General features: G+C 39.8%; 1 protein-coding gene across 1 annotated transcript in view; it reads right to left on the bottom strand.

Annotated features, from left to right (window-relative positions):
• RIF1 (replication timing regulatory factor 1) overlaps window positions 1-24,611 on the bottom strand; it is a gene marked incomplete at its 5' end in the record, with an annotated part of 36,741 nt that extends 12,130 nt beyond the window's left edge. The window contains 21 exons of the mRNA XM_082001764.1: window positions 877-1,141; window positions 2,281-2,380; window positions 3,856-4,005; window positions 4,244-4,351; window positions 5,359-5,539; window positions 5,642-5,715; window positions 6,834-6,920; window positions 7,340-7,440; window positions 8,361-8,423; window positions 8,666-8,776; window positions 9,024-9,197; window positions 10,250-10,370; window positions 11,168-11,319; window positions 12,622-12,760; window positions 12,857-12,949; window positions 15,561-15,750; window positions 19,776-19,870; window positions 20,294-20,424; window positions 22,342-22,438; window positions 23,118-23,196; window positions 24,505-24,611. Coding sequence (XP_081857890.1) covers window positions 877-1,141; window positions 2,281-2,380; window positions 3,856-4,005; window positions 4,244-4,351; window positions 5,359-5,539; window positions 5,642-5,715; window positions 6,834-6,920; window positions 7,340-7,440; window positions 8,361-8,423; window positions 8,666-8,776; window positions 9,024-9,197; window positions 10,250-10,370; window positions 11,168-11,319; window positions 12,622-12,760; window positions 12,857-12,949; window positions 15,561-15,750; window positions 19,776-19,870; window positions 20,294-20,424; window positions 22,342-22,438; window positions 23,118-23,196; window positions 24,505-24,611 — 2,618 coding nt within the window. The remainder of the gene's footprint in view (window positions 1-876; window positions 1,142-2,280; window positions 2,381-3,855; window positions 4,006-4,243; window positions 4,352-5,358; window positions 5,540-5,641; window positions 5,716-6,833; window positions 6,921-7,339; window positions 7,441-8,360; window positions 8,424-8,665; window positions 8,777-9,023; window positions 9,198-10,249; window positions 10,371-11,167; window positions 11,320-12,621; window positions 12,761-12,856; window positions 12,950-15,560; window positions 15,751-19,775; window positions 19,871-20,293; window positions 20,425-22,341; window positions 22,439-23,117; window positions 23,197-24,504) is intronic.
• Window positions 24,612-26,645: the final 2,034 nt, after the last annotated feature.

A 26,645-nucleotide genomic window follows, 5' to 3' on the forward strand; every position in this document is an offset into this window, starting at 1 on the left:
CCCTAGTAATTCCATCATGTCCTGGGAAGAGAAGCCTACAACCAGTAAAAGAGCAAAGCCATATTAAAAAAAAGCACATAGCAACAAACAAGTATTTTTCAGTACTTTCCTCTGCTTAAAAACTTACAGGATTTTAGTGCACTTCAACTAATTAGGATTTCTCTATTTCCTACAAAGTGTTATGCAGTTCCTGCCCACTAGAAAACAAATTACTGGTAACAAATACCTTCACTACAGTGAAAATAAACAGCAGGTGGAAACCAAACACTTTCATCTTGCAGAGATGACAACAGATTCACTCTGAAGAGACGATTTTTAAATACCAAGCTTTCAGAAGTCGTGCAGGTTTCCGTTCATGTACGACGAGGTAGGTTTGGCTTTATTTCCAGAGAAAAGCATTACCATAGAGACTGCCACTCACGTTGGCGATTTTCTGAACCCCGCTGAAACTCTGCGGAGGGCAGGACTGTGCCGCAGGCTCTACAGTAACACACCTGGGACGTGCTGGTCAGGCTGTTCCGAGCAGCCACCTCAGCTCAGGTACACCCCAGGCGCAGTCCCAGCGCCCCGGGTTCTATGCAGCAATTGTAGAAAACAGTGAGTTCCCAGCGACTACCTTACAGACCCATTTTTTGCAGTCTTGGGGTGTGCTACAAAACTAGCATCCACCAGCCAGGCTGGATCTAGCAAAATACACGGTGCTCTCAAAGGTGAGAGGCTTGGCAGAATGTTGAAAATTCTTAGCATGTGAGTGGCGAAGCTCTGAAAAACCCCAAGCTATGCTTAAACACACTGCTTGCTAGAGACCACACAAAATTTCACCAATACGCAGCAACACAATGAATCCAGTTTTCCAACCATCCTTAAAATACTCACTTTGTTTTTTCATAAAACACTGCCAGGGGCTTTGAAAAAATTGCAAACATAGTCCCAATCACTGAAGGCAATGAAACGTGGCTGATGATGTTGTGAAGAATAGCAATAATTGAAGGACCAACAGAGACCAATGTTTCTGAACAGATTTCTTTGGAACTGAACACATGGAAAGAGTTTAGTAACATCACCAGGAGTTTAAAGAGAGAGGCAAGCTTTCCAAGGGGTTCCTTTTTCTTCTTAGACCAATCTGTAGGTGTCTGTGGAGCTAACATTAAAAAAAAAATTAATCCTTTTTCCTACCTAACCAACATGCATTGCAACAAAACACACCTGAACTTTTTGTCTATACCTGAAACAGAACTTTGACTCCCAAACTATATCGACATACAAATAGTTTTAAACTAGACCTAACAGAAGACATACATTTTTCGTGCATAATTTTATCATACTTTTACAGATACGATTCCTATTCCTCATATTTACAGTTGGTCATACAAATGACTATGCTTTTAATTTTACCTTTAATTTTAATCTTTTCAATTTTATCTTTAATGGCTACTTGCAAAAGGACAGCAACCACTCTAGAGGTACTAGCTGATATTCAAATTCTGGAACAGGTGAGGAGGAGGGAAGGGGAAGTATTACTTTGTTTATTTATTTGCAAGTGAAGTTTCCATTGTGTTTTTCCTCATCAACATCTCCAATCAAAGCATTTCATTCCTTCAGCAGTCCAACACAATGTCCTACTACTTTGACAAATTCATAGGGGGCAGAGAAATTATTAAAAACTTATCCTTTCTTCAGCTTTAATAGTTGCAAATGGGAGTAGAAAACAGAACAAAGAACATTTTTACGTACAATGACGTTTCGTATTCTGTTAAACCTAGTCTTAACTGTTTTATGCAGTAGCCTTTCAAATGTTACGTTAACAGTTCATCATCAGTTTTAGGCAAGTATTAGATATCTAATTAGACTGTGGATTACAATGAAGCATTACTGCTTCAGATTACAGCTGAACAAAGCAAAAGCAGCAGATTTCACATGCAAACATGAAATCAGAGCCAAAAGTATCAAACACAATTTCAGAAACCAGCAGTGTTCTACAGTGAACTGAAAGGTAAAGTGGCCTCAACTTTTACATGAATTTCAGGTGTATTTTGTCACACTATGCAGTAACTACTCAACTGCTCAATAGAAGAGATCTGATACTCAAATATGCATACTGGATATTTTTAGTTCTTTTTATGATTTTTTCCATCAATCCCTTCAGTGCTTAGATAGTATATACAGCATACACAGACCACTGATATCCTATAGTCATCACTTCTGCATCTACAACTCTTAATTTTCAACCAACTCTGGAAGAAAGACACAGAAACCCCCAATATTCAAGTATTTTCTTACATCTGTTTTTTGGCTGATATTTAGTACCATATGGTGCAAAGTTGATGCAGTCAACCATCACTGATATGATATGGGTGAGACCATCCATCATTGAAAACATCTGAGGAGGAAACAGGAGTTACCAGCAAAGCCCAAAAAAGCAACAGCGCCAGAAAAAAACACACGTTGTCCTTTCAAGACAGCAATACAAACAGCTTTTAAATTTAAAAGAAATGAAATTTGTCTGCATTATCAGGTAAGACTCAGATAAGATTACATTTTAAAATACACACATTTACACAAACTGAAGTTTTCCTGGTCTATACAAGTAAGGCATAAGCATATATACAATCTAAAGAAGCAAAACAATAAGAGGCAGCTGTAAGAAGGTGTTAGATTTAAGAAGATGCATCAAAAGTATTAAGGTTCGAGGCACTAGCTGTCTAGCAAAACACGTTACCAAATGTCAGTGTATGCTTAAGTTCAGTTACGGTACAAAGCCCGATTTTCAGAAAAGCCACTGTAAGCATAACAATAAGGTTGTCATTAACATTCAGGAAGGACAATCAATTTCTAGTACATATAAAAAAGATGGGTCAAGCTCCTCTCCGCATGCTCCCCCCCACCCAATTCATCGCAAATAATTCTGAGAAAAAAAAATCCCTCGCTTTTAAAAGGAACATTGATACTGTGGGCCAAAAAAACCAGTTTAGTTTCAATAAAAGTTACATACTGAAGGTCTAAATTGTTTATGTTTGGCTTGCTTAATCATCATTAGTTTTTGAAAACTGAAGTTTATCATCAGGATACAGCAGCATCCAAAGGAAGTTAGAATGATGTAATCCTCCAAATTCCATGTTTTCAAATTCCATTTTTCTTTCTTATTTATTCCTTTCGCAGTATTTTTTTCAAGACAGTCAACTTTGAAGCGTGAAGGATTTTATGTTCCAAAGCTGATGTTCACTGACACCTACAGACACTCTTATCTCCCCATACGATGTGGGCTTGCAAACAGCCAACACAGATAATGTAAAGACTTCCTCTTTCAAACCCTCTCTCGCATAAAACTTTGAAGTAAAGTCTTTACATTTTAGTCTACAATGTTGACGGTACCAGGAATACAGCAAGTTACGCCCTCTGAATGCTACAGTGCTACTCTATCCTCCTTCCTAATCAAAGCGCCTGTTTTTGTGGTATTTGTTAATTCAACCTGAAGCTACTTCATCTATATATATATATATATATACACACATATACACACGCACACACATTTCAACTGGACAAATCCTATTTACCATTCATCTTCACTAAACCAGTATTACTTAAATAGTTAGAAGACAAATCCAAAGACTGCTTAACTGCTATTTTATATTTGAGCTTTATAATTATTTATACTCTCTTCTTTCAATCCATCTCTAGATTAACTCCAACTCCTGTTAGTAAAAAGAATTTTGTTACAGCTTTATCTAAGTCTCACCCAAAACATTTTAAGTTATAGAAAGTACTACATTAGAGTTTACAATACATTCTTATATCTAATTTAAAATGTATCTTCTAAAGTATTTATATAGTTCAATATCACTGGTTTATACTCACTACTGGAGTTTCACCTTCTAGCCCAGATATTATTTTGGCACAAAGTTCTTCACAGCATACGTTTTCTTCTGCTGTTGCAACTAAAGCAGCACAGCGAGCAAATGCTCTATACAGGTCTGACCAAGTGCGCAACAAGGATTTCATAGTTGGCTTTAACAACAGAAAGAAAAAGTTTATAAATATCAATGTTTGTGCATAGAGATAAAAACTTGCTTTAAGTTTTCTTCTTCTGTCAAAACCTATGTAATTCAAGAATTCCAACTCTGGAGCAGTGGTCCAATGTATATACATATTGGTAACTAACTCTACTCCGAGATTATCAGAGAGTACTTTCTAGTTTTGATAAAACTCACATTCTTTCTAATCAACATTATGCATTCACTGTTACCTGGGGAAATTCCTGAATGGGGAAGATATGTGATACTGGTAGCAACAATGCACTATAAACAGCATTGAAGTTGTGTTCCAGTGCATCACCCTGATTTACTTCATTAGTCTGCAATGAAACAACAATTTTCTTGTTAAGGAAGCTGCAAAATTTAGATGACAAATAAGGCTGTTCTGAATACATATATTTTGGACATAAAATCTGTGCAAGCTAAATTGCCAGCAGCATTTTGAAATTAGCTATTCTCAGTTCTTTCAAGAGCTCAAGCTGATCCTACTATTTAGAGAGATAAAAAGCACTGTTTCTTAATTCCAAAATACCTTAATTCCAAGAATAAAAACAATCAGTTAGAAAATGTCTTATGTGTTTTTTACCTATTTCAGTTGCAGTAAGTGATGACAGAAACCTACTTAAAGCACCTAAAACTTCATAAATTCTAAAGATTTTTAAGTATAATGACTATAGGGGGTCTAGTTCAACAACTCCTACATCACAGCCAATGTACTTCTAGTAAGTAATGTGCAGAACCTCTTGACTATTACATTTATATGGCCTTCATTAGGGCTTACAACCAAGTCTAACATTAGTAAGAAACACTGTTCCAATTACATCCTAAATGTCACAATTCAGTATTTCTTATATTTTCACATAAAGCAAACAAGCCTCTCAGTATGTAAAAGTTAAGAGGTCCTGTAGGGCACGCTTCCATCCTTTGTAGCAGCAAGACTATGCTGAGGAGTGAAGGATTGAGGTACATCTATAAACATGTTTATAATCCTGAAAAGGGAAAAGAACATTCCCAACACTATACTGGACGCTGTACTTAAGAATGATCATTCTTACTGACTGAAATCACTTTAAACCACACTTTGGATCACTACTCCACTACTGCCCTTCATCCTACCTCACTGCAAATGTTCATACTCCAGTTAGGGACTTCTTAAAAAAAATGCTGCAACACATTCCAGTTTCACAAATACTACCAAGGCTTATGTAATTTTACCATCACTTCGAGACATGCAATTCTTAAAAATACATTAAAGATCAGCACAAAGTTTTCCCGTGTTTTTTCTTGGGAGGCAGGAATGGGGAAGAGAACAAAAAAGCCCCTATACCTGATTAATCCATCCGGTTAGCGGGTTAACAACCACACTCCACATTCTCCAAAGATGCTCCTTATTTTCCACTTGCTTTGCGCTCTTCTTAATAATGGAGATCACAGATTCACTGAAAGCCAGTGGGGATGTTGGCCCAGACAAAACATAACCCACGAGCGTCTCTAGAATTACAAAGAATCTAGGGAAGAAAGTAAGATACTTTTTTCAGCTCCCATTAAGAAAAACTTTTATAAAGTCTTAAAATATGGGAAGCTTGTTATAAGCAAACACCACTACATACCTCTCATCTGTTATGCAGCATTCCAAGAGGTTATCGTGGAAAGGCAGTTGAATTAAGAACAGAGCTGGTGTTCCCTTGTAAGAGAAATTTAAGAGGTCAAAACAACATATACATTGATGAAACGAAATGGTGGCCTCACATGTGTATCTATATACTGTATTTAACTCTAAGCTAGAAATTTGCAATTATTAGAAATTGTCAAAAATTGTCAATTCTAACACTTCAAAATAAAAAGGAGAGGCAAAGTTGGAAAACTAAGGTTCTGCTAGATCCTGGTGCTTCAGCAAATACCAATTACACTATACTTGAAGCAAAAAGCCCTTCTGTTTAAAAGACTGCAAGCATTATAGTACTTCGTCATTATTGCCTTGAAATTACACACAACACAATAAGGTAGGTGTATGTAATGCAATCAATGCATATTGTGAAACTCAGAACAAGATGGAGCAACCCGAGATTGGCTTATTTCAAGGTTTCAGCAAGATGTCCTTTGGACAACCTATGTTAAAATCTTTCATGAGTATTTCAGGTTTGCTGATGTTAAAGAGTTTACAAAAGGCATTTAATACCCACCAATTAAAGCTTCAACCACCTTAATAAAGTTCTGAACCTTGTACCCAAGTCAGAAAAAGCCTCCAAATGTAAACAAAACACACAGGATAAAAAGCTGGGACACATTTTGAGAGTGGAGCTCTTAAACCAATTCTCGTGGACAAAATTTTATACTACTCACTTGAGTTGAAGCATTCGCTTGCTCTGCTATGCTTAGGTCTTCTCTCACAGACACCTGTCTGCTTTTAAAAGCCTCCAAACAAATTGTACTGGCTAATAGTGTAAAAGTTTAGCTACTTTCATAAGCTAGAAAGCTCTGTCTCCACTGCTGCAAAATAAACAAGTTGCCCCCTATCTACTGGTGGATGTAGAAGAGCTGATCATCACCCAGTTTGAAGTCTCTAAACAACCCTTCATTATTACAGTATTTTAAGATATCCCTTTTTAGCTATCGATGGTTAAATTACTCATCAGAAGTGAGGGCTGGAAACAGAGTCTGCATTCTCGAACGCAGAATAAAAACAGGTTACTGAAAGATCTGGTTCTAATGACTTATGAAGTGCTCTGTACATTTGTGCAAGCAGGACATCCTAATGCATTTCAGCATAAAGGCAAAGTTCTGGAATGAAGTCAGACTTACATTTAAAAGATCCATATCAGCAACCTGATAAGCTGGTGATCCCAACACTTTTGGAGGCAATTCCTTAACAGTAATATCAATAAGGGACTAAGTAGGGAAAAAGAAGAACACATATGTAAGTATTTTTTTCCTCAGGGCTCAAATATTTTAAGTAACACCACACATAAAAGCAAAAAATTGTAACAATTGCTTCCCCTTAGTAAAAAGAAAAAAAATCCACTGTGAAAGTAGCTTTCCTTTGAAGCAGAAGGTTCTGGCAGGAGAACCATGTACCCAATTCTGTGAACATTGCTGATAAATCTAAAAAACACTACTTAAGGAAAGAAACCCTTAAGCAACACTATGCCATCTGATGAGAACTGCATAACGTATAGCTGACACCAAAAAAGTCGCCTCTTTTAAAGAAGCTATTCTGGTAAGTTAGATGCAAAAGGCTGCCACCAATCACAATCCAGACCATCAGAAAGAAACTACCTTTGAAAAACAGAAAAATCCACCCAACTTACCAGTATTTTCTGCACAGGGAGAGAATTTGATCTAACAGTGTTTTTTAAGGCCTGGAGCAACATAGTCAGTATTTCTGACCCTTGCTTTTCTTTCTTATTTCCTGAAATAAAGCATATTTATACTTAGAGCAGAACAAAGGAGTGGTCACTCTGACCATCATTTAAAACTTAATTATAGTGTACTGTAAGATAGAAAATTTTGTCTATGTATATTTATAAACATATACAAAATACTTATTAGATTCAGATATACTGTTTTTCAGAGCAGAGGCTTGGTCTCTGAAAAGTTTAAAAAAACCCCAACCCTAAGTTTTATTAGTAAAATGGAAACACCTTTGTATCATTAACAACCTTAACTGAAATGCTAAAAAAAGTTGTTGGACTTCGCACTCATCCAAGCAACACACTTCATTTCTCTTATGCTTTGCAGTTAGATCTTTCAATATAACAGACTTCATTATTAAGAATATTCTGGACTTTCAAAGCCTTTACAGAGTAATGAGCACTTTTTTAAAAAATAGGAAACAACTTCCATGCATCTGTAAAGACTATGAAATAAAAAGTAATTAGAAAAGGTAGCCATAGTCACGTAACAAAGACTTTAAACTAGTTTGAGTAACACACTGAATGTCTCAATTTCTCAATACCAAAGACTTGGGTTGGGGTTATTTTTCTGGAAATTGAAAGATTTCTTCAACAAGAAAAGCAGTTGAAGTGCTTTCTGCTACATGCAATACACCTGCAGTCATACACTGCTCTGCCTTCCCTAATAAGGCTCACTGGATCAGATCAGTATGATTTTGTATTTGTCACGCAAAGATGTAGGCATCGTGAAAAATATCTGCTGTTGCTTCAAAAAAAACTATTGATGGTGCCTAAAACCAAATTTTACAAGCAATGAAGCAAATCCTCCTTATAGTCATAAAAAAAAAACCAAACCCAAAAAACCCACAAACAAAACCAAAAAGCCAAAAAAACCTAAGTGGTCAGCAATGACAAATTAAAAAGATAAACTTTTTACCTGATTCAATAGCTGTTTTTACAAATCCATTTATGTCCTTCCATATAACATTCAGCATACAATCTACAAGATAGCATAACATTTTTATTGTTTGCAAACAAGATCACAGTTAAAATATAAAAACTGTGCTAAACAACAGACTTTGATGTAAGTCTGACTTATATCTGTAAAACTGACATAAGCTTTCAAACTAAATCAGAACAGTTCTATTTAATGTCAACACTGGAATATTACAGAAAGTGGTTATTTCTTCCTGCAGTTTCCCCCACACACTTTATTTTCCAGAAAAGGAATTAAATTCTTACCAGGAACTTCTTTTCCAATTGCAATAAAGCCATCCTGAACAGCATTTGTAAGCGTGCTGGCATGCTTACAAAAAAAAGAAGGGCTACTGATCAGTGGGTACTGGAGAGGCTCTAGGAAAACAAAAAAACCATGTTCTGTAAGTCTGTTATTTTACAGTCTACTGGTAAGGTAAGCCTTAAAAATAATCAAGTATACACACATACTTAGAGCATTTAACATAAAAACAACTTCTAATATTAAAGATGACAACAATTTTAAAAGTTTAAAGCATTTCATACTGACAGACATCTTTAAATCCAACAAAATTGGCAATTTCAGATTATGCAAAAGTACTTCAAAAAAATATAACTCATATACCTAAACTAAGTACAAGTTTGTTTTGCTTAGCAAAATCTAAAACTTCTGGTCCCATCAAGAAGTGAAGCAGCATTTCAATTCCCAAAAGCTGAATGGACGGAATCACGACCACTCCTGCTGTACTAGAATTCAAGTTCATCCTTGGTGTGACTGGACTTGCAAATGGGTAAGGACCTAAATGAGGGGAGAAAAATTACATTGTCTCATTTCACCTGCAATCAAGTGAAAGGGAAGATCCAACAGCCAAAAATCCCAAAGTTAACATGAACAAATCATAGAATAGCACTGGCTAAAAGGGACCTCTAACAGCCAGATATCTAGCATGTACTCCTATTAAGTAGGGTTTAACATCTTACTTATAACCCTGTAATTTGAACGTATAAGTATCTTTCAAAGATTGAAAAGTCTCAGATGCCAAACTTTATTTTGGCAACAGAAGTCTCCATGGAAATTGTGATTATGGAGCAAGCTACATCCTATGCTATATACTATTTATATAGTAACTCTACTGCTATGAAAGAGTTTCCATTAGAAACTTTTACACTGAACACAAGTTTAACAGGTCTCGTGTGCAAAGCATTTTGACCAACCTCAGTTACGATCTCGCAGAACTAAGCTGAAATTTAAAAAAAAAAAAAGGAACAAAGGAAGAGCTACACCTCTAAGACACTTCCACAGCTTATCTGAGGATTCTAATTGCAGCAGTCTAGAGTTACACAAGCTGTGTATGCTAGGCTTTTCATACAGAAAAGAAAAAAAAAAAAAGAGGCAGCTCCTTATCTCAGGCATTTAAACGTAAAGCTCAGGTATAATTTCACATGTATTCAAAGTACCAAAACTATCAGTGTATTATCATCACTGGGTTACCAGTCAGGTAGAAACTAAAAATACTATAGAAATGAGAACGGCATATATAAAAAGCACATATATGAATACATAAAAAATTAAGTTTCAAACCAAAGCTCCCGTGCAAAAGAGAACACAATTCAGGACATTAAAACTGGTCCTCAACACAATTTGATTAGCACATTTTTGTAAACTTGAAATACTGACTACAACAGCCTAATTTTATCCACTGTAAATCACTACCTCTGAGCTCTCCAATGAACATGCAGAAAAATTACTTTTTCCAATAACAATGTATTACAAATGAAAAAGCATAACATGTTAAATAGGTTGCTTGCTGCATCTAGAATAGAGCTAGAAACAGGCTTGTACTTCAATACCTGATTTGTGTACAGGGGTTGCCAAGGCTAAACTTGGGTTGGCTGGTACACGTGAGGGAGTTCCTGGCAAGGCAGCAGAAGAATCTAGACTTAAAGTACTTTGGATTAATGGTACACAAACCTGCAAAGATATCAAACCTCAGTGAAAATAGGCATGACACATACAAGCCATAAGCCACAAAGAACCATACATTTCAAATATCACATAGACTGTACTGTTGTTCATGGTTTCAGAGTTTCTGGGTACTTCTAACAGTATTTTTAAGATGCTGTATAAAATATGCATAGATACGTGAATTAGGAATGGCTAAATTAAACAAAAACTCATGTTACAATGATCCAACTGTACCGTATCTAAAAGGGTACATTTTTTCTTTACTCCTGTCCCAAAGTTTAATTTAATCAAATTCAGAAGCCTAATAGAAACATTATGTTCCTTCCAGTTGTAATGTGAGTAGTAACAAAATACCTGGATCATTTTTCTCTCTATGCATCTTTCTAAATACTTTGTGATCTTTCAGAAAAGAAATCAAGAAAAAAAATTCTGCCATTTTCCTATGGCAGACTTTCCAAAGCATACACTTGCACAGTGAAAGGACAAAGCAGCCCCTATGTAACATGCCAAAGTTACTGGAGATTTTCACTGAGATGCTCACGATATGCAGATACGCCCTCAAATCTTTTGGAACTTTAAAAAGATTGCACATATAGTCCCAAGTGCTCCTGCTGTAAATAACCCTCACGCACAGCACACAAATACACAAGTCAGATTTCTGTTCCTTACGACAGTTTTATTTTAATAATAAACTAGAGAAGGACAAAGCAGGTACAGAATAAGTTACAGTAACAAGGAGACTTAGCTTCACACACATAACATAGGCTAAGTGATTATGCTATGATTATTTTCAGTTGTGTTACCTGATCAAAGTTTGCAGGCAGCTGAGGTCCCAGCCTCATGAGTAAATACCACCAGACCTCCAGTTTTGTCAGTGCCAAAGCCTCTGTTCTCACATGGATCGAGCTCAGTGGCTGCATTAGCAATTTCAGCCTTTTTGCACTGCACAATATATCTTGAAGACCAAAAAAGCATATTTTTAAGCAACAAAATTAAATAGTTAAAAATCACAGAACAACGCAAAAGGACAATTTTTAAACCGTTGTTTTTTCCAATATATTTTAGCTTAAAATTCAATTAAGGCCAATTTACAACACTAAAATATGCAGTACATGCACCAACCTTTCAGACTATTTTACTGCTCTAATTGTTCTCCAGAACAATCCTGGATAGCAAATATTTCTTTCCAATACCAAGACTGAAATGAAATCTACTGAATGCCAACAAAAACAGAAGGAAATTCACTCTTGCTTGCTATGCTAGAGAGTCCTATCTGCCACAGTAAAAGAAAAACCAAATGCTTAACATATTTCTGCATTACCACTGGATGGGAATGAATGATCTCAAATACAGTATTCTGAGGCCGCAAATGATCCTTTACCACTGAAGTAGAACTAGTATAGCATGTCTGGACAGAAGTTTGCTCAAGCCTATGCAACTGTTCAAAGAAGAGAACAAACTTTGAGCCAGCTCAGCAGCATCAGAACTCGTCCACCTGCAATTCATAAGAAACTGCTAACAGAGACTGCTTTTACAGTATGCAATCCTTACTAGACATACTGGAACATGCACAATGAACTGCGCCGTGGATTTTATCTTCTGATAGAATCAAATCCTTTGTTAATTAATTTATGGGAAACAATGATCAAAACATATGACCAGATAAATTAAAATGATAATTTAAGCTAAATTCAGATAAACTAAGAAATGTCCGTATTTAGATTTCTCTTTAGGATAAAGTAGTAGAGAAGCACAATCAAGGTAAAAAATAAATATTGTGTGTTTTGACACAGGCTAGACTTCCAAGACTTTGTTCAGATCTCATTTATACCTTTAATGCAACTTTCTTAAAACCTCCAGAATCCTGAAACATTGCTCTTGTCCAATTAATCCACACAGTCCAAAGTAAGATCTACAGAATGTTTTGTTCTCTATCTCATTGCTCTTTGGATCAATTAAAGCATTACAAAACAAAGGTTTGTTATTTTTATTCTATTCATTTCTCCTAGCAGAAAAATTTAGAACTACTGATCAAACTGTCACTTTTCCTTAAACCACACCACCTGAATTTTACTTACATTTATACACACAGAGTATATTCCACTATGTGTATATACACACACCACTGTGTATGTACCACAGATATACTACGTGTATATCCAGTGGTATGTACCATAGTATTGACCACCGTTAGACAGAATATTCTCTTCCAGTTATATAAAAGTGACAGTAGTCAAAACAATTTTTTTTAATCTACCTGGATTTAAAGCAAAATTATCTATTAGACTCTTCCATGCAATGAAGGCGATTTTCTTTACCACTGGTGAGCCACTACGAAATCCAAGTTCCTCCAGTTGCAGCAATGAGTTGATAAAACTGCCACTACGATGCAGAGTCTGAAGATAAAGATGTTCAGAATCAGGATATTTATGTTGTAAAAAATCCCTTCCCTAAAGATTCATGATTGTAAAACCTGCTGCTTTTCTCCTTACCTTTCCCAGTAACTTGACAAACAGAGGCCATAATTTTAAGACGTAGGTCTCATTTTTTGTAGAAAACAATTTCTGAAGTTCTGAAATTAATTTCTGCAGACAGAAAGAAACATAAGTTCTACAAGAAATATATTCAAAGTATTCTAAAAACTGCATACTCATAGCAATGTCTGGAGACATAACCACCCTGGAACTATGCTACCACATAGCATTTGCTGGTAAATCAGTCAGATGTTGCTACCATCTCATTACTTTCTTAGTTGAAGTTTATGGTTGGTTTCAATTATTCTGATAGTGGCAACCAACAAATCAAAATCCATTTCCTTAAATACTTGCAGCATCCCTAATTCTCAAGTCAAAACACACTGTAACCCTAAAAAACACCTTGTTTGGGTTTTTTTTGTAAACATACTTAACTTCAGCAGTGAATAAGGCAAAATAAATAAGCCTACAGTTCTGGAAGTGAAGAGGAACATGAGAAGCTTCATCAAAAAGACCAAGGGGGCTGTTGCTGAATAGGGTGGGGAATCTTTTAATGGACATGAAAAATGCTGAGGTACTCAATGCCTTTCTTGCCTCCATCTTTACTCTCAGGCCTCCAACATCTGTCTCCCATTACCTTTGTTGCTGGGCACATAGGTACTATCCATGGTAGAGAAGAATTGAGTTGGGGACCACTTAAGTAAACTCAACACAGAAATCCATCAAACTCTACAGCGTGTATCCAAAGATGCAGAAGGAGAAGGCCAATGACACAACAAGACCACACATTTTTTGAGAGGTCACTGCAACTGGTAGATCCCCAATCACAGGGTAGGGCAAGACAAATTTTATGCCAACTTCCAAAACAAACAAACAAAAAAAAACCAACCCGCCCAAAAAATCAAAAGAGAGGACCTGGGGGATTACAAGCTAGTCGATCTCACTTCCTTGCCTGGAAAAATTACACAGCAAATTCCAGTGGAAGCCCTTTCTAGGCACACGGAAGAACAAGTTCTTAAGAACAGCCAGCATACTTTTACCACGGGCAAAACCTGCTTTTCCAACCTGACTTCTATGAGGAAATGCCTGCTTTTGCAGATGTAGGGAGTGCAGATGTTCTCCACTCCAACTTTAGCAAGGCTTTTGACACAGTATCCTCTAGTGTCCTTGTAGTCCAACTGGAGAGATACAAACTAGTTAGATTACAAGGTGTGTGGCTGGACCATTAGCTCAAAGGTTGGTGGTTAGCCATTCAGAGCCCGGGTTATGTGTGCGATCTATGAAGGGTTGACAAGGGCCGATACAATTTAACACAATCGATGATGGAGGAAAAGCATCCGTTGATATGCTGGAGGACAGGGCTACCATTCACAGGGATCTTCACAAGCATGAAAAATGGACTGCCTTTGAATTCTGTGAAGCTTGTGTCAAAGTTCTACACCTGGGATAGATAAACCCCATGCACTGGTACCCACTGAGGACTGGGCTATCTAACACCTCTGCAGAAAAAAGAGAGGGGGGACAAGAATTTTAAAGTTAAGTCAGGAATGTGCTCCTGCATACTGGACTGCACTAGCAAAAGCACAAGAAACAAGTCAGAAGAACTGTCCCCTCTACTTGGTACTCATCAGATCATCTCTGGAATACTGTACCAAACTTTGGGCACTGAAGTACCAGAGCTACTGGCAAACTGGAGTGAATCACAAAATCACTAAGGTTGGAAAGGACCTTCAAGATCATCAAGTCCAACCATTAATCCAGCGCCACCATGTCCCCTAAACCATGTCCTGAAGCAGCACATACACACATTTTTTGAACACTTCCAGAGATGGTGACTCTACCACCTCCCTCGGCAGCCTATTCCAATGCTTGACCACCCTCTCGGTGAAGAAATTTTTCCTAATATCCAATCTAAACCTCCCTTGGCGCAACTTGAGGCCATTTCCTCTCATCCTGTCACTAGTTAGAATCCAGCAGAGGGTGACCACTAAGATGGTTAGGGGCAGAGTTCATGACAGAAGAGCTAGGCTTTATTAGCTTGGGGTGGGAGGCAATATAATTGCAGTCTTCCACTACTTATAGCTGGATTGTAAAGCAGAAGGCAGATGATTCAGAGAAGTACTGAAAGAAAAGACTGGAGGCAATGGACACAAGTTTCAACACGGCAAATCCTATTTTTACCATGAAGGTGGTTAAGCAACAGAACGAGCTGCCCAGACAGGCTGTAGAACTTCCATCCTTTAACATATTCAAACCTCAACAGGACCAGGCCCTGGGAAATCTGCCCTTACCTTGGAAGCTAGCCCTGTTTTGATTAGGAAGCTAAGCTAGATGATGTGAGTTACTGTCACATCAAGTTCTGCTGATTCTAGTTCAATAAGCAAATTCTTTTTAAGAGATAATAAAAGTATAATGATATGTGTCAGTGCTATCAAGACAGGCTTAAATGTCACTTTAAAATGATTTTCTTGATCAATGACTCTTGTCAGAAACTTAAATTTTTAAAATTTTCTTTTTTTTTTTTTACAGTGGTCCTATATTTACATTGCTGTTACATTGATTTTTCTGTCAAAACTACTGTCATCAAGAAGTTGCTATCAATGCACAGTAGCTTTTTACTGCCACTATCTAGACTGTAAATAAAATTTAACCCCCTCCAACCAACTACCCTGATTACTATTCCTGTCATCTCTAGAAAAAAAGGCATAGCATTTCCACTTACTGTGGTCATTAGGTGCTCAGTGACAGCTGCTACCTCCTGCTGTTTCTGGAGGAGCAGTGGCATGCCCATCTCCAGAGCAGTGGCACCTCGTAACTGCACCTTATGAGCTGAATGGACGACCAGAGGAATGATCAGTTTTGCCCACCTCACAGCCTCTTCTCCCATCTGGGCTGGAGTTTGTTCCATTAAGCTAGATCCGAAAAATAAACATAGGTATTACAAATCTCTTAACAGACATACTGCTCAGATGCTCAAAGATAATCCTAGTATCATGAATAAAAGCTCTAATTCAACATACGATTTGTAGGAAACCATTCTAAACAATTTTTTTTTCTTTTTCTAAATGATTGCATTTTGACAGTTCACTTAAAACTGCAGTGCTGTTTTTATTTCAGATAAGCCTCTCCAAAAGCAGAACAGATGGACAGTTACAGTTGTCCTTTCTGTTCTATCACAACTTGTTGGGCAAACGAGTTGAATTTAGAGCCTGAAAGGAACATACCATCATTTCCTTTTCAGTGACCAAGTACAAAGTTTGCATATTAACCATCCCTTGTGTGTTCCTAGCAGTCCAGACCAGCTCCGACAGGCCATGTGCGCTGAAAACAATATACGCCTGCTTTTGAAAACCAACTCAAACCCTGAAGCAGCACAGGTTTGCACAGACTCAGTGTACATTAGCCTAGTCGAGTGTTCTTATCTTATCCATTACTCAGATGTTAGAGCACAATATAACAAACAATTCCGTATGTTTACATTATCCCACGTGGAAGCCAATGAGACTTTAGAAATGGGAGTACCTGGCATGTATTCAAACCTGCCTGTAGGAACCAGCTTGTCTCTAGAAACCATGGAATGCTGCCAAGTGTCCGCTTTGGCACACATGTGTCAAATCCCCATCACTGCATCTTACGAAGGGTTGGCTGTACTAAGGAAAACTGCCGCCTTTCAAATAATTTTCTTACAGACAGAGGACAAGCACTGCTTAAGAGAATGGTTTTCCATTACATCTGTCAGGAATCTAACTTCTGAACACAAGCACTGTAATACCACTGCTGTCAATCAGACTGAGACCCAGTATCTGTTTATTTTCAGGTACAACTCTTGCTCTTAAAGACACAGTCTTTTTAATAGCCACATATAAGATTATTATATATATAAAGACATTTACTAAAATGTATAATTTTCCAGAAATAATTGTCAACTGAATCTCAGATTTGCAAAAGAGGAATTAGTGTACAATTAGCCAAATGCAAGAAGTTGCTAAATACCGAGTAAATTGTAATATCCAACTTCCCTGCTACAGAAAACTGACGTATTAAAATAGAGATAAAATAAGCAGATAATTACTGCTTTAACTACTTCACTTTAAAATAGATTTGTGGTTCAAACCAGATGCAAAGTTTAAGATAATACTTAATAGTAAACATACAAGCTGAACATATTTACTAATAAAGAAATTAAATTAATACTAATTAAAGATAAAATTTGACTATTCTATCACTACTGACAAGAACAACACCCTCCCAGTGTCAGCCCTAAAAAGGCACCTTTGGAATTAAACAGTACCCTCAACAGTGTCAGGAGAAACATGGCAGTAAATTTTGTAAAGCACCAAGGAGGCATTTTTAAATATAAATCCACATAATGGCTGAGAATTTCTCAACCAGGTAGGTTCTGAAAACAAGAATGTAGAAGATAACTTGTGAAGCGCACATGAGACTTCGGCAATAATTCTAATAAGCCATTAAAATGAAAGCAATGAAAGTTTATCTTAATATTGACTACCTTCCGTGTCAGAACTGGTTGTCATATTACCGTTAATGGAATATTTTGCAAATGAGGCAGTTCAGGAGAACCACTGGGAAAGAGACAGAAACAGAGATGATAGCTTACACAATTCCACTCTATTCTACTGACTCTAATACTGCGAGAAAACAGTCTGAAACATATTGAACAATTTTATTGGGTTTGCGTGGCAAGGGTTTGGTAGCAGAGGGGCTGCAGGGGTGGTTTCTTCCCCTGTGTCTGATAGGGCCAGCGCCAGCCAGCTCCGAGACAGACCCGCTAGTGGCAAAGGCCGAGCCCATCAGCAATGGTGGTAGTGCCTCTGGGGTAACTTATTTAAGGAGTGAGGGGAAAAAAAGGCAACAGCAATTGCAGACAGAGAGATTGTGAGTGGAACAACTCCGCAGACACCAAGGTCAGCGAAGAAAAGCGAGAAGGTGCTCCAGGAGCCAGAGCAGAGATTCCCCAGCAGCCCACGGTGAAGACCATGGTGAGGCAGGCTGTACCCAGCAGCCCACGGAGGGACCCCACACTGGAGCAGGGGAGGAATGTTGAATTCTCCTCCCGCAAAGGCGGAAGCAGCAGCAGAGACAACATGTGATGAATTGACCGCAACTCCCATGCCCCTGTGCCACAACAGGGGAGGAGGGAGAGAATTCAGGAGTACACTTAAACCCAGGAAGAAAGGAGGGGGCGGGGGAAAGGTGTTTTAAGATTCAATTTATTTCTCATTACCCTACTGGGATTTGATTGGCAATAAATTAAATTCATTTTCCCCAAGTTGAGCCTGTTTTGCCCATGATGGTAATTGCTGACTGATCTCTCTCTGTCCTTATCTCAAACCCCAAGCCTTTCATTGTATTTTCTCTCCCCTGTCCAGCTGAGGAGGGGAGTGATAGAAGCAGCTTTGGTGGTCACCAGGCACGCAGCCAAGGTCAACCCACCACAGTCCTTTTGGCACCAAACACATGGTGAATGAGGAATGCGAGATAAGGATAGTAATTGGGAGAAGTAATAGACAAAACCTGGACTGAACAATGTTAGTGAATGGAATGAACATGCAGAACTTCCACTGTTATAATTCCAGTGAATGGACAACAGGTAGATTGTGTGTGTAAAATGTCCACTTTCTTCAGGCATTGTGATGATATTTTGATTTTGGTGTAGGGAATTCATTTTTGCTGATGTAATGTTTGTAAAGATTGTGAGATAAATGTGGATTTTAAAGATAATTCTTAAATATGTGATTCATCAAGGCAAGCAGTAGAATGTATTGGGTTCACATGGCAAGGTTTTGGTAGCAGGAGCGGAGGGAAGAAGCTAGTAGAAGCTTCCCCTGTATGTGATGGAGCTAGCTGGCATTGGCTCTAAGATAGATCCACTACCGGCTAAGGCAGAGCCCATCAGCAACAGTGGTAGCCCTCTAGGATAACTTATTTAAGGGGGGGATGGGGGAGGGGGGTAGAAGGCAACAGCAATTGCAGTCAAAGAGAGCAGTGAGAATATGTGAAACAACGCTGCAGACACCAAGGTCAGTGAAGGATGAGGAGGTACTCCAGGCACGAGAGCGGAGATCGCCATGAAGACCATGGTGAGGCCAGCTGTGCCCCTGCAGCCATGGAGCTCCATGGGGGAGCAGATCTCCACCTGCAGCCCAGGGAGGACCCCACGCCAGAGCAGGGGGATGCCCAAAGGAAGCCATGACCCTGTGGGCAGCCCGCACTGGAGCTGGCTCCTGGCAATGCCTTTGGCCCCATGGGGAGAGGAGCCCAGGCTAGAGCAGGTTTGCTGACAGGAATTGTGACCCCATAGGGACCCAGGCTGAAGCAGTTCATGAAGAACTGCACCCCATGGGAAGGGCTTGCATTGGAGAAGACTGAAGAACTGTCTCCTGTGGGAGGGACCCCACACTGGAGCAGGGGCAGAGCATGAGGAATCCTCCCCCTGAGGAGGAAGGAGCAGCAGAGACCGCGTGTCATGAACTGACCACAACCCCCATTCCCCGTCCCCCTGCACCGCTCAGGGGGGAGGAGGGAAAGAAAAATCAGGAGCGAAGGTGAGCCTGGGAAGAAGGGAGGGGTGTAGGGAAAAATGTTTGAAGATTCAATTTTTATTTCTTATTATCCTACTCTGATTTGATTGATAATAAATTAAGTTAATTTTCCCCAAGTTGAGTCTGTTTTGCCCATGACAGCAATTGGTGAGTGGTCTCCCTGTCCTTACCTTGATCCACAAGCCTTTTGTTATGCTTTCTCTCCCCTGTCCAGCTGAGAAGGGTAGTGACAGAGCAGCTTGGTGGGCACCTGGCATCCAGCCAGCGTCAACCCACCACAATAATTCAAAGAATATTAAAAAAAAAATTTGTTTCAACATTTAAAAAAAACCCTAAGCATCTATTTTAACAATTTAATACTGAAATGGACGTACCGTATAACAACATTCAGTGCTTCATATTCAACCACCATAGACTGTACATCTCCTTTAGTAAGTATTGTTTCCAAGGTAGAAATAATACTGGACACCTGAGGAAATACAAGAACATTAGAGTCAGCACCTAAATACAAATATTTCCATGAGGAGCTGGAGTTATGAAACTGTTTCCCAGGACTGTGCCCTGTGTTTGGATTATGCTGGGTCTAGTTTTAAGGTTAGAGCTCTGACCAAAGTGGAGTATTCACAACATTTCTCCCCTATGCTGCTGCACTGGTATCTAATAGAATTGCTCACACTGCAGCTTCTCCCTCAAGAAAAGCAATAGTTTGTTGGCTCTTTTCTCTCTGTAGCTACCCTTACCATTTTTCCAAGAACTCAGACCCCATACTTGGCTGCCAAATTTGATGGAAAACAACCTTCAGATTCAAAAGCTGCTGAGAGTGACCAAGAGACTGAACAAGCCTCATCTCCCTAGGAAAATCAGGCCACAAAAAAAAAAAAAAACAACTTACCTCCTTTTTAACAATTTCAGAAGGAAACGCCTGCTTAGAGATTACCCAAAGTGCCCGAGTGCGAGTGTTTTTGTCTGAAGTTTTTACAGCAACACTGTTCACCGTTGAAAGCAAGTCTTGTATTTCAGTTGCTGAAAGCAGAATGCACAGCACTCAAATTCTGTTCATGCAATTCTCATCAGCTTCTTAGCAAGTTTCAGGTAATTTTGCTCAGTTAGCATTACTAAAGATCACTCAGCTAGAAGTCCTAATGGACATGTTTTAATGTCTTACACATTACTTTTTTGCAATGTTTGGACATTTCTCTCAAAATAAGCTAGCAAAAAAGCTCAAAATGTGTTAATATACAGATATGATTAATGTGGTATATCTGTATTACTTTTATAAGAAAAAGCAAGCCATAAAGCTAGAAGACAAATTTACCTAAAGCCACTAGAGCTGAAGCTTAAATAGTTGATTATTCAAGTTACACTTAACTATTAAAATAATTTATTTAATAAACAAAATATTTTAATTTATTAAAAATTCAATTCATATTAGGGTCTACAAGATACTTCATTATTAAGGAGGGCAGTAAACCTCTCTACCAGACAGTGAGCTCATTATACAAAAAAAGAATAAGGTTAGCACAGGACTTACATGATTTTTTCCATCTGTCTTTCTAGTTGCATGTATTCCTTTAAAATTCAAAAACCAATGAAGCCTGATTTCTTACGAATTTGGACTTCATGGGTAACTGATTATACTATCACAAAAACAAACTCACATACAGTGCCTTCCTCAATCAAGAGTACATCTCTCCCTAACTCTCCACTGTTTCCAGGACTTAGTTATTTCTGAAGCCTGACATTCTCCAACAAAATTGACTGCAATTTATCAACTGGTTAAAAAAGATTACGAGGGAAAGGGACAGGACCAGATCAGCATTATTACAGATGCCTCATTCTCACAGGAAATCAGGCTAAAGTTTGAGTAACAGGAAAGCAGGACACACTGGAAAAGGAGTAGAAGAACTGAAAGAATCAATTTCAGTAAACAGAACGGCAGTCACAAAAAAACGCCCTCTGCACATCCAGACATATGATTTTGTTCAGTCTTGTCAGAGGTTAAGCTTCTCTCTAATAAAGGTCATTCCAGAACATTTGTTCAAGAGTATTTAACACTTTTGAGAAGAAAAAGAATAATTGACAGTATGCCACTTGCTATTACCATTTGAAGAGTCACTACAGACCCCGGCACCATACAAAGACCAAATCACATTGCCTTTCAGGCACACACAAGGCAACCTTAGCTTAGCCACCTTCCACCACCACACAACCTATAACACACAGCTGACACTGAGCACCTTGTGATCATGTTATTGCAACTGGATATGCCTGAACCCTGGAACACATAAGAGGTACCTCCCGAGGACCAGCCAACTCGGACATCAGCTATCCCCTATTAAAAAAATCCAGTGTTTTTACCTTGATGCATAGCCTCAAGTTCTCAGCCTTTTGTTAAAGGGATTTAGCACTTCCTAGGAACGTAGGCCATAAGATCTTGGATTACTTTAAATTAGTTTTAATTTGAAATATTTACTAGCACAATATTTGGGATTGGACTAGATGACCTTTAAAGGTCCCTTACATTAAATCACAGAATGGTTTGGTTTGCAACAACCATGAATCACCAGGTAAAGGCTGGAGAAGCACTACTATACATACATAAATTCTACAAATAAAAGTGTTCTTCATTCCTTTTCCACCTGGGCATCTTTTTGATTACTAATTACACAAAACTAGTTACAGTACTTAACTGCTACTAAAGCATTTAATGAAACTAGAGGCTAGTAAAACAGTATTAGTATAACAGCATTAAAAAATTACAATTATTTGTACAAGATTAGTGAACTGATCACACTGCTCATACTAGAGACAAAACCTTGGGAACTGTAAACTTTGTCAAAATTAAAGTAGATGCCAACAAAGAAATAAAGAACTCGGATATATATATCTCTATATACACGCACACACTACCAACATCCACACTGACATTTGTTTGCTTACCAGATAATTCAGATGTAACCTTTGAATTAAAAACGCAAAATCCCAGTGCCTGTAATGCTGCATTACTTAGCTCTGAGTTTTGACTAGAAATGTGTGCCTGAAAAAAAAACATATACATAAAGTCTCAGTTTACAGAAGTAACTGTGAAGTATTGTCTTAATACCAACACTTCTGCTCAATGAAGAGAGAGCTGTCAGAATAAAACACCTGATGAAAAATGCACCCATGTAGGAAACCCTTCCTGATTACATACACTGCAAATCAATAAAACAATTTGAGGTTCTGAAGACACTTTTTTCCTTTGTAATTTAGACATCTTTACTGAAGTAAGTTCTAAACATCCAGAGTTCTTTACTTCTTCGCTTGTTATGTACTACCATTTGACTCTCCAATTGTTTTTAAACATCTAAAACAGAAGGGAAGAGAGATAGCTAAGAAGTCTTTACATTAATCTTCAAAAAATTTGACATTTACTGCATATTCCAATTCCCCAGTGTTTCTAGAGGCAGACAGAACTTACTGTATTTTTTCTGGCTCAAAGATGAAATTTGACTACATTTGATCTTGGATGAACACAACCAAGATCCTGTATTCTATTTTTCTGTAGTATCTTCTAATAACATGGAAGACATATTTTGCCAACAAACCCTTGCTGCTACATTACTAGCTGGAATTCTTATTAAATGAACTCAAATTCAAGTCTTACAACGGCCACTGATCCTGACCACCTAAACATTGTTCACTGAAGTGTAGAAAGTTGAGCAGAAAAGACATACCTTAAACACTTTGCAAAGTTGAGGAAAATGTCTTCTGACATTTGCAGTGAATTCTTTGCCTTCCTCACCTGTCAAGCGACTTCAGGGAGCAGAAGGGAAAACAAGCAATATTCACAGGTTAGACGTGTTATAACTGACATAACTGAACTTCTAATACACAATTCATTAGCTAGCACAGTACAATTTCTTTCCTTAGAAAGCTAAGTACAACACTGAAGAAGTTAAAGAGCAAAAATGCCAGTCACCACATAGTTAGTCTAACATATCAGTAAAATAGTGTTATAAAGTACACCTTTTCCCAATATACTAGGACACATGAAGTGACTAATGACCCATTTTGTGCTTATGGAGCATAAAAAAAAATTAAGAGCTTTCAGTTTTTTAATCATCGTTTATAAATTAATATGAAAATTTTAAATGACTGCTGAAAATTAGATAAACTTTCCACAGAAAGGTATGAGCTTAAAAAGCACACTCCCCAAAAGTAGCTCTAGCATGCAGGATCCCCACTCCAGAATTATGGTTTGACAACTAGCAGTGATGACTTTGCACCTATCTGAAAAGCATCCATACAGAAAAGCTATACTTACTCTATAAAATGTTACTAATAACTTTCACATAGCAAAACCCAACCATATTAAGTGCAAGCATCCAGAAGACAACCTGAGAAATCTGTTGTTGCTTAGCACCGTTTTTAAGTTAGGAGGGTTTTTTTGTCAGTTATTACCAAAAACTTGTAAAATCTTACAGTATGATTAGTATCACTGATATCTAAGCAGTTGCAGCTTTAAGAGTGACTACAGATCTGAAAGACGGATGCTGATGGAAACAGAGAGTGCCTTTGCACATGCTAACAAATTCTAAAGGTCCAGGTAAAAGCAGAACTTAATTGCATTTCTTTGTGGAAGGTACTTCTTAACCATTAAGGCAGGATCATTCCAAAACCCGAAAATCACACCAAACCCTAACCTTTCTAACCATATAGTTGAAATGCGAGTCTTCTTTCAGCAGGAAAGAAATTACCCACCCCCGCAATTTCCCCAAATGTACCAAAAAGGGGCTCTTGGAGAAGCAGACACCAAGAAAACGCCCTCCCTCTCGCCTTCCCCCCTCCATGCCCGCACACTTTCCCGCGATCCCCAGCCGGCGGCCACGCAGCCCCAAGCCCCGCGGCTCTCCCCAGCCGCCCGAATTTCAGGCCAGGCAGAGCCTTCCCTCCTCGCTCCGCCGCGGCTACCCGGGGCTCGCTCTCCCCTGACCCCAGGCCGGGCCTGCACGCCGCCCCGCGCCGGCGGGGAGCCACACAGGCCCCGGGCGGCCGCCGTCCCCTCAGGCAGCGCGGGCCTCCCCGCTCCCCTCACGCCGCCTCCGCGAGGCCCCCACTCACTTGACGATAGTGAGGTGCGCGTCGGTGAGCTCCCCCGGCGGGGCGGCCGGGTCCTCCAGGGTCTCCAGCAGGGGCTGCAGGCTGGAACAGGCAGCGGGAGCGCTCATGGTGCCGCGGGGCGGGGGCCAGGCGTCCTGCACAGTGAGCGGGCGATCAACCCAATGCCGCCGGCCCCTAGCCCAGCCGTCGCTCTTTCCGCGCCCTTCACTCCGGGCTAAGATGGCGGCGCGCGGGCCCGGGCTGCGCCGGCCCAGCCAATCAGAGCGCGGGGAGGCGGGACCGGCGGCCGATCCAGAGGACATCGAACGGCATCACGCGTTTTGCCCGCGCGCGGTGGAGCGCGGAGCGATGGATCGCTTCCCGCGCCTTTCGGGCACCGCCCCTCCTCCCCCCGGGCGGGCACCGCCCTTCGCCGCCGATTGGTGGGGGCGGCGGCCGGGGGGAGGAGGGCGCGAGGGGCAGTCTCTCCCCTCAGGCGGCGCCGCTGACGGAGTGCAGCGTGGTGGGAGTTCGGTCCCGCCGGAGGCCCTTCAGTCAAGGACTCGTTTATTTGTGACTGGGGAATAATCTCTAGACCTCTCAGAGCTTCTCAGCGGCTACAGCTGAGCTCTAACTCCACAGAAACCCACCTGCACAAACCTGAAGTTCCCTAAGGCCCGGATATGTGGGTCGGTGCTGTGAAATGCGTAGCCCCGCAGCCACTTCCAGTCGGTTTTTTTTGATGGCCACTTAACGGAGGGGTCCCCGAGTGTAGGTGCGGGGTTTCTGAATGGCAGGGAAAAGTGAGTGCAACAGAAAGTGCTCGGGGTCTTTTTTAGGGGATTTACCAGAGAAAGCAAAAGCCGCTTAGGCAAGCAGTGCAGAACAAGGAATCCATTCCCCACTCCCCATGGGCAGGCAGGGGTTCAGCCATCTCCAGGACAGCAGGGCTCCATCATGCCTAGCGGTGACTTGGGAAGACAGACGCCATCACTCCGAATGTACCCCCCTTCCCTCTTCTTCCCCCAGCTCTTTATGCTGAGCATGATGCCATATGGTCTGGCATGTCCCTTAGGCCAGCCTGGGTCGGCTGTCCCAGCTGTGTCCCCTCCCTGCTTCCCCTGCACCCCCAGCCTGCTCACTGGGGGGGGGGGTGAGGAGCAGGATGGTCCTTGGCTCCTTAGCTGCAGCTGAGAACATCAGCACGTTATCAACGTTATTTTCATCCCAAATCCAAAACACTGCCTCACACTATCTGCTGTGAAGAAAATTCACTCTTCCCCAGCTGAAGCCAGGACACTCAGTCACCCGCAGGGCATCACATCACTGGAGATGCTTAGCAGGAGTGCTGCTGCACAGAAATCCTTCCCCAAACAGCGTTACCCCTCCGGCTCCACGGGGGTTCCCAGACGGGCAGATATTTCCTGTACAACCCTTGGTTCTGATCCGTGCCAGTTCAAGACCTGTTGCTTCTCAGTGAAAGAAACAAACAAAAAAAAACCCAAAACCAACAAAATCCCCAGCCTAGGTGACAAATAAAATGTTAACAGTTCTCTTCATGTGTCTTCCTTATTATTAATAAACACTTTTGCTGGTCTAGGCGAACTGGAACGACATTTTGTAACAGGAGGATGTGAGCAGGTTTATTAGTCCACCAGGTAGCAAGATTTAAAGGCACCCGCAGATTTTAGGTGCAGCTCGATGCCATTAAACCTAGTGATAGCAATTTTGTTTCCTGGTGCCCATCTGAAGCTTGAATAAAGTGTTGGAAAGGACAGGAGAGAAGCTGCAGTGCGAGATGCAACACTGCTCTCCAGTACAGATCACACTCCCAGTGGAACTGCACCAATAAAAGCTCAAAGATTAAGTAAATTTAAAGAATTGAGAATTGGAATAAATAAAGCAAAGATGGGTCTGACTAGCTTAAGATTCCCCTCCTCTTGTGCAAAACTCTTTCTGAGGAATTCACAATGCTCCACACACATGCACAAAATAATTCACAGGAAGATTCTCAGTGGGCATTAGACTTCAGCAGGTCTGGGGCCAAAAAAACATTCAGAGCAAAAGAAAAGAACTCTTAAAACTTATTTACTGCTTTAAATCAAGAAAAATGTTTCAAAGTTTAAAAAGTTCTCAAGAAACAAAAATAATTCATTGGAAAC

The sequence above is a fragment of the Phaethon aethereus genome (genome assembly GCF_964289735.1).
Source record: "Phaethon aethereus genome assembly, chromosome: 6".
In the NCBI taxonomy this organism is placed as follows: domain Eukaryota; kingdom Metazoa; phylum Chordata; class Aves; order Phaethontiformes; family Phaethontidae; genus Phaethon; species Phaethon aethereus.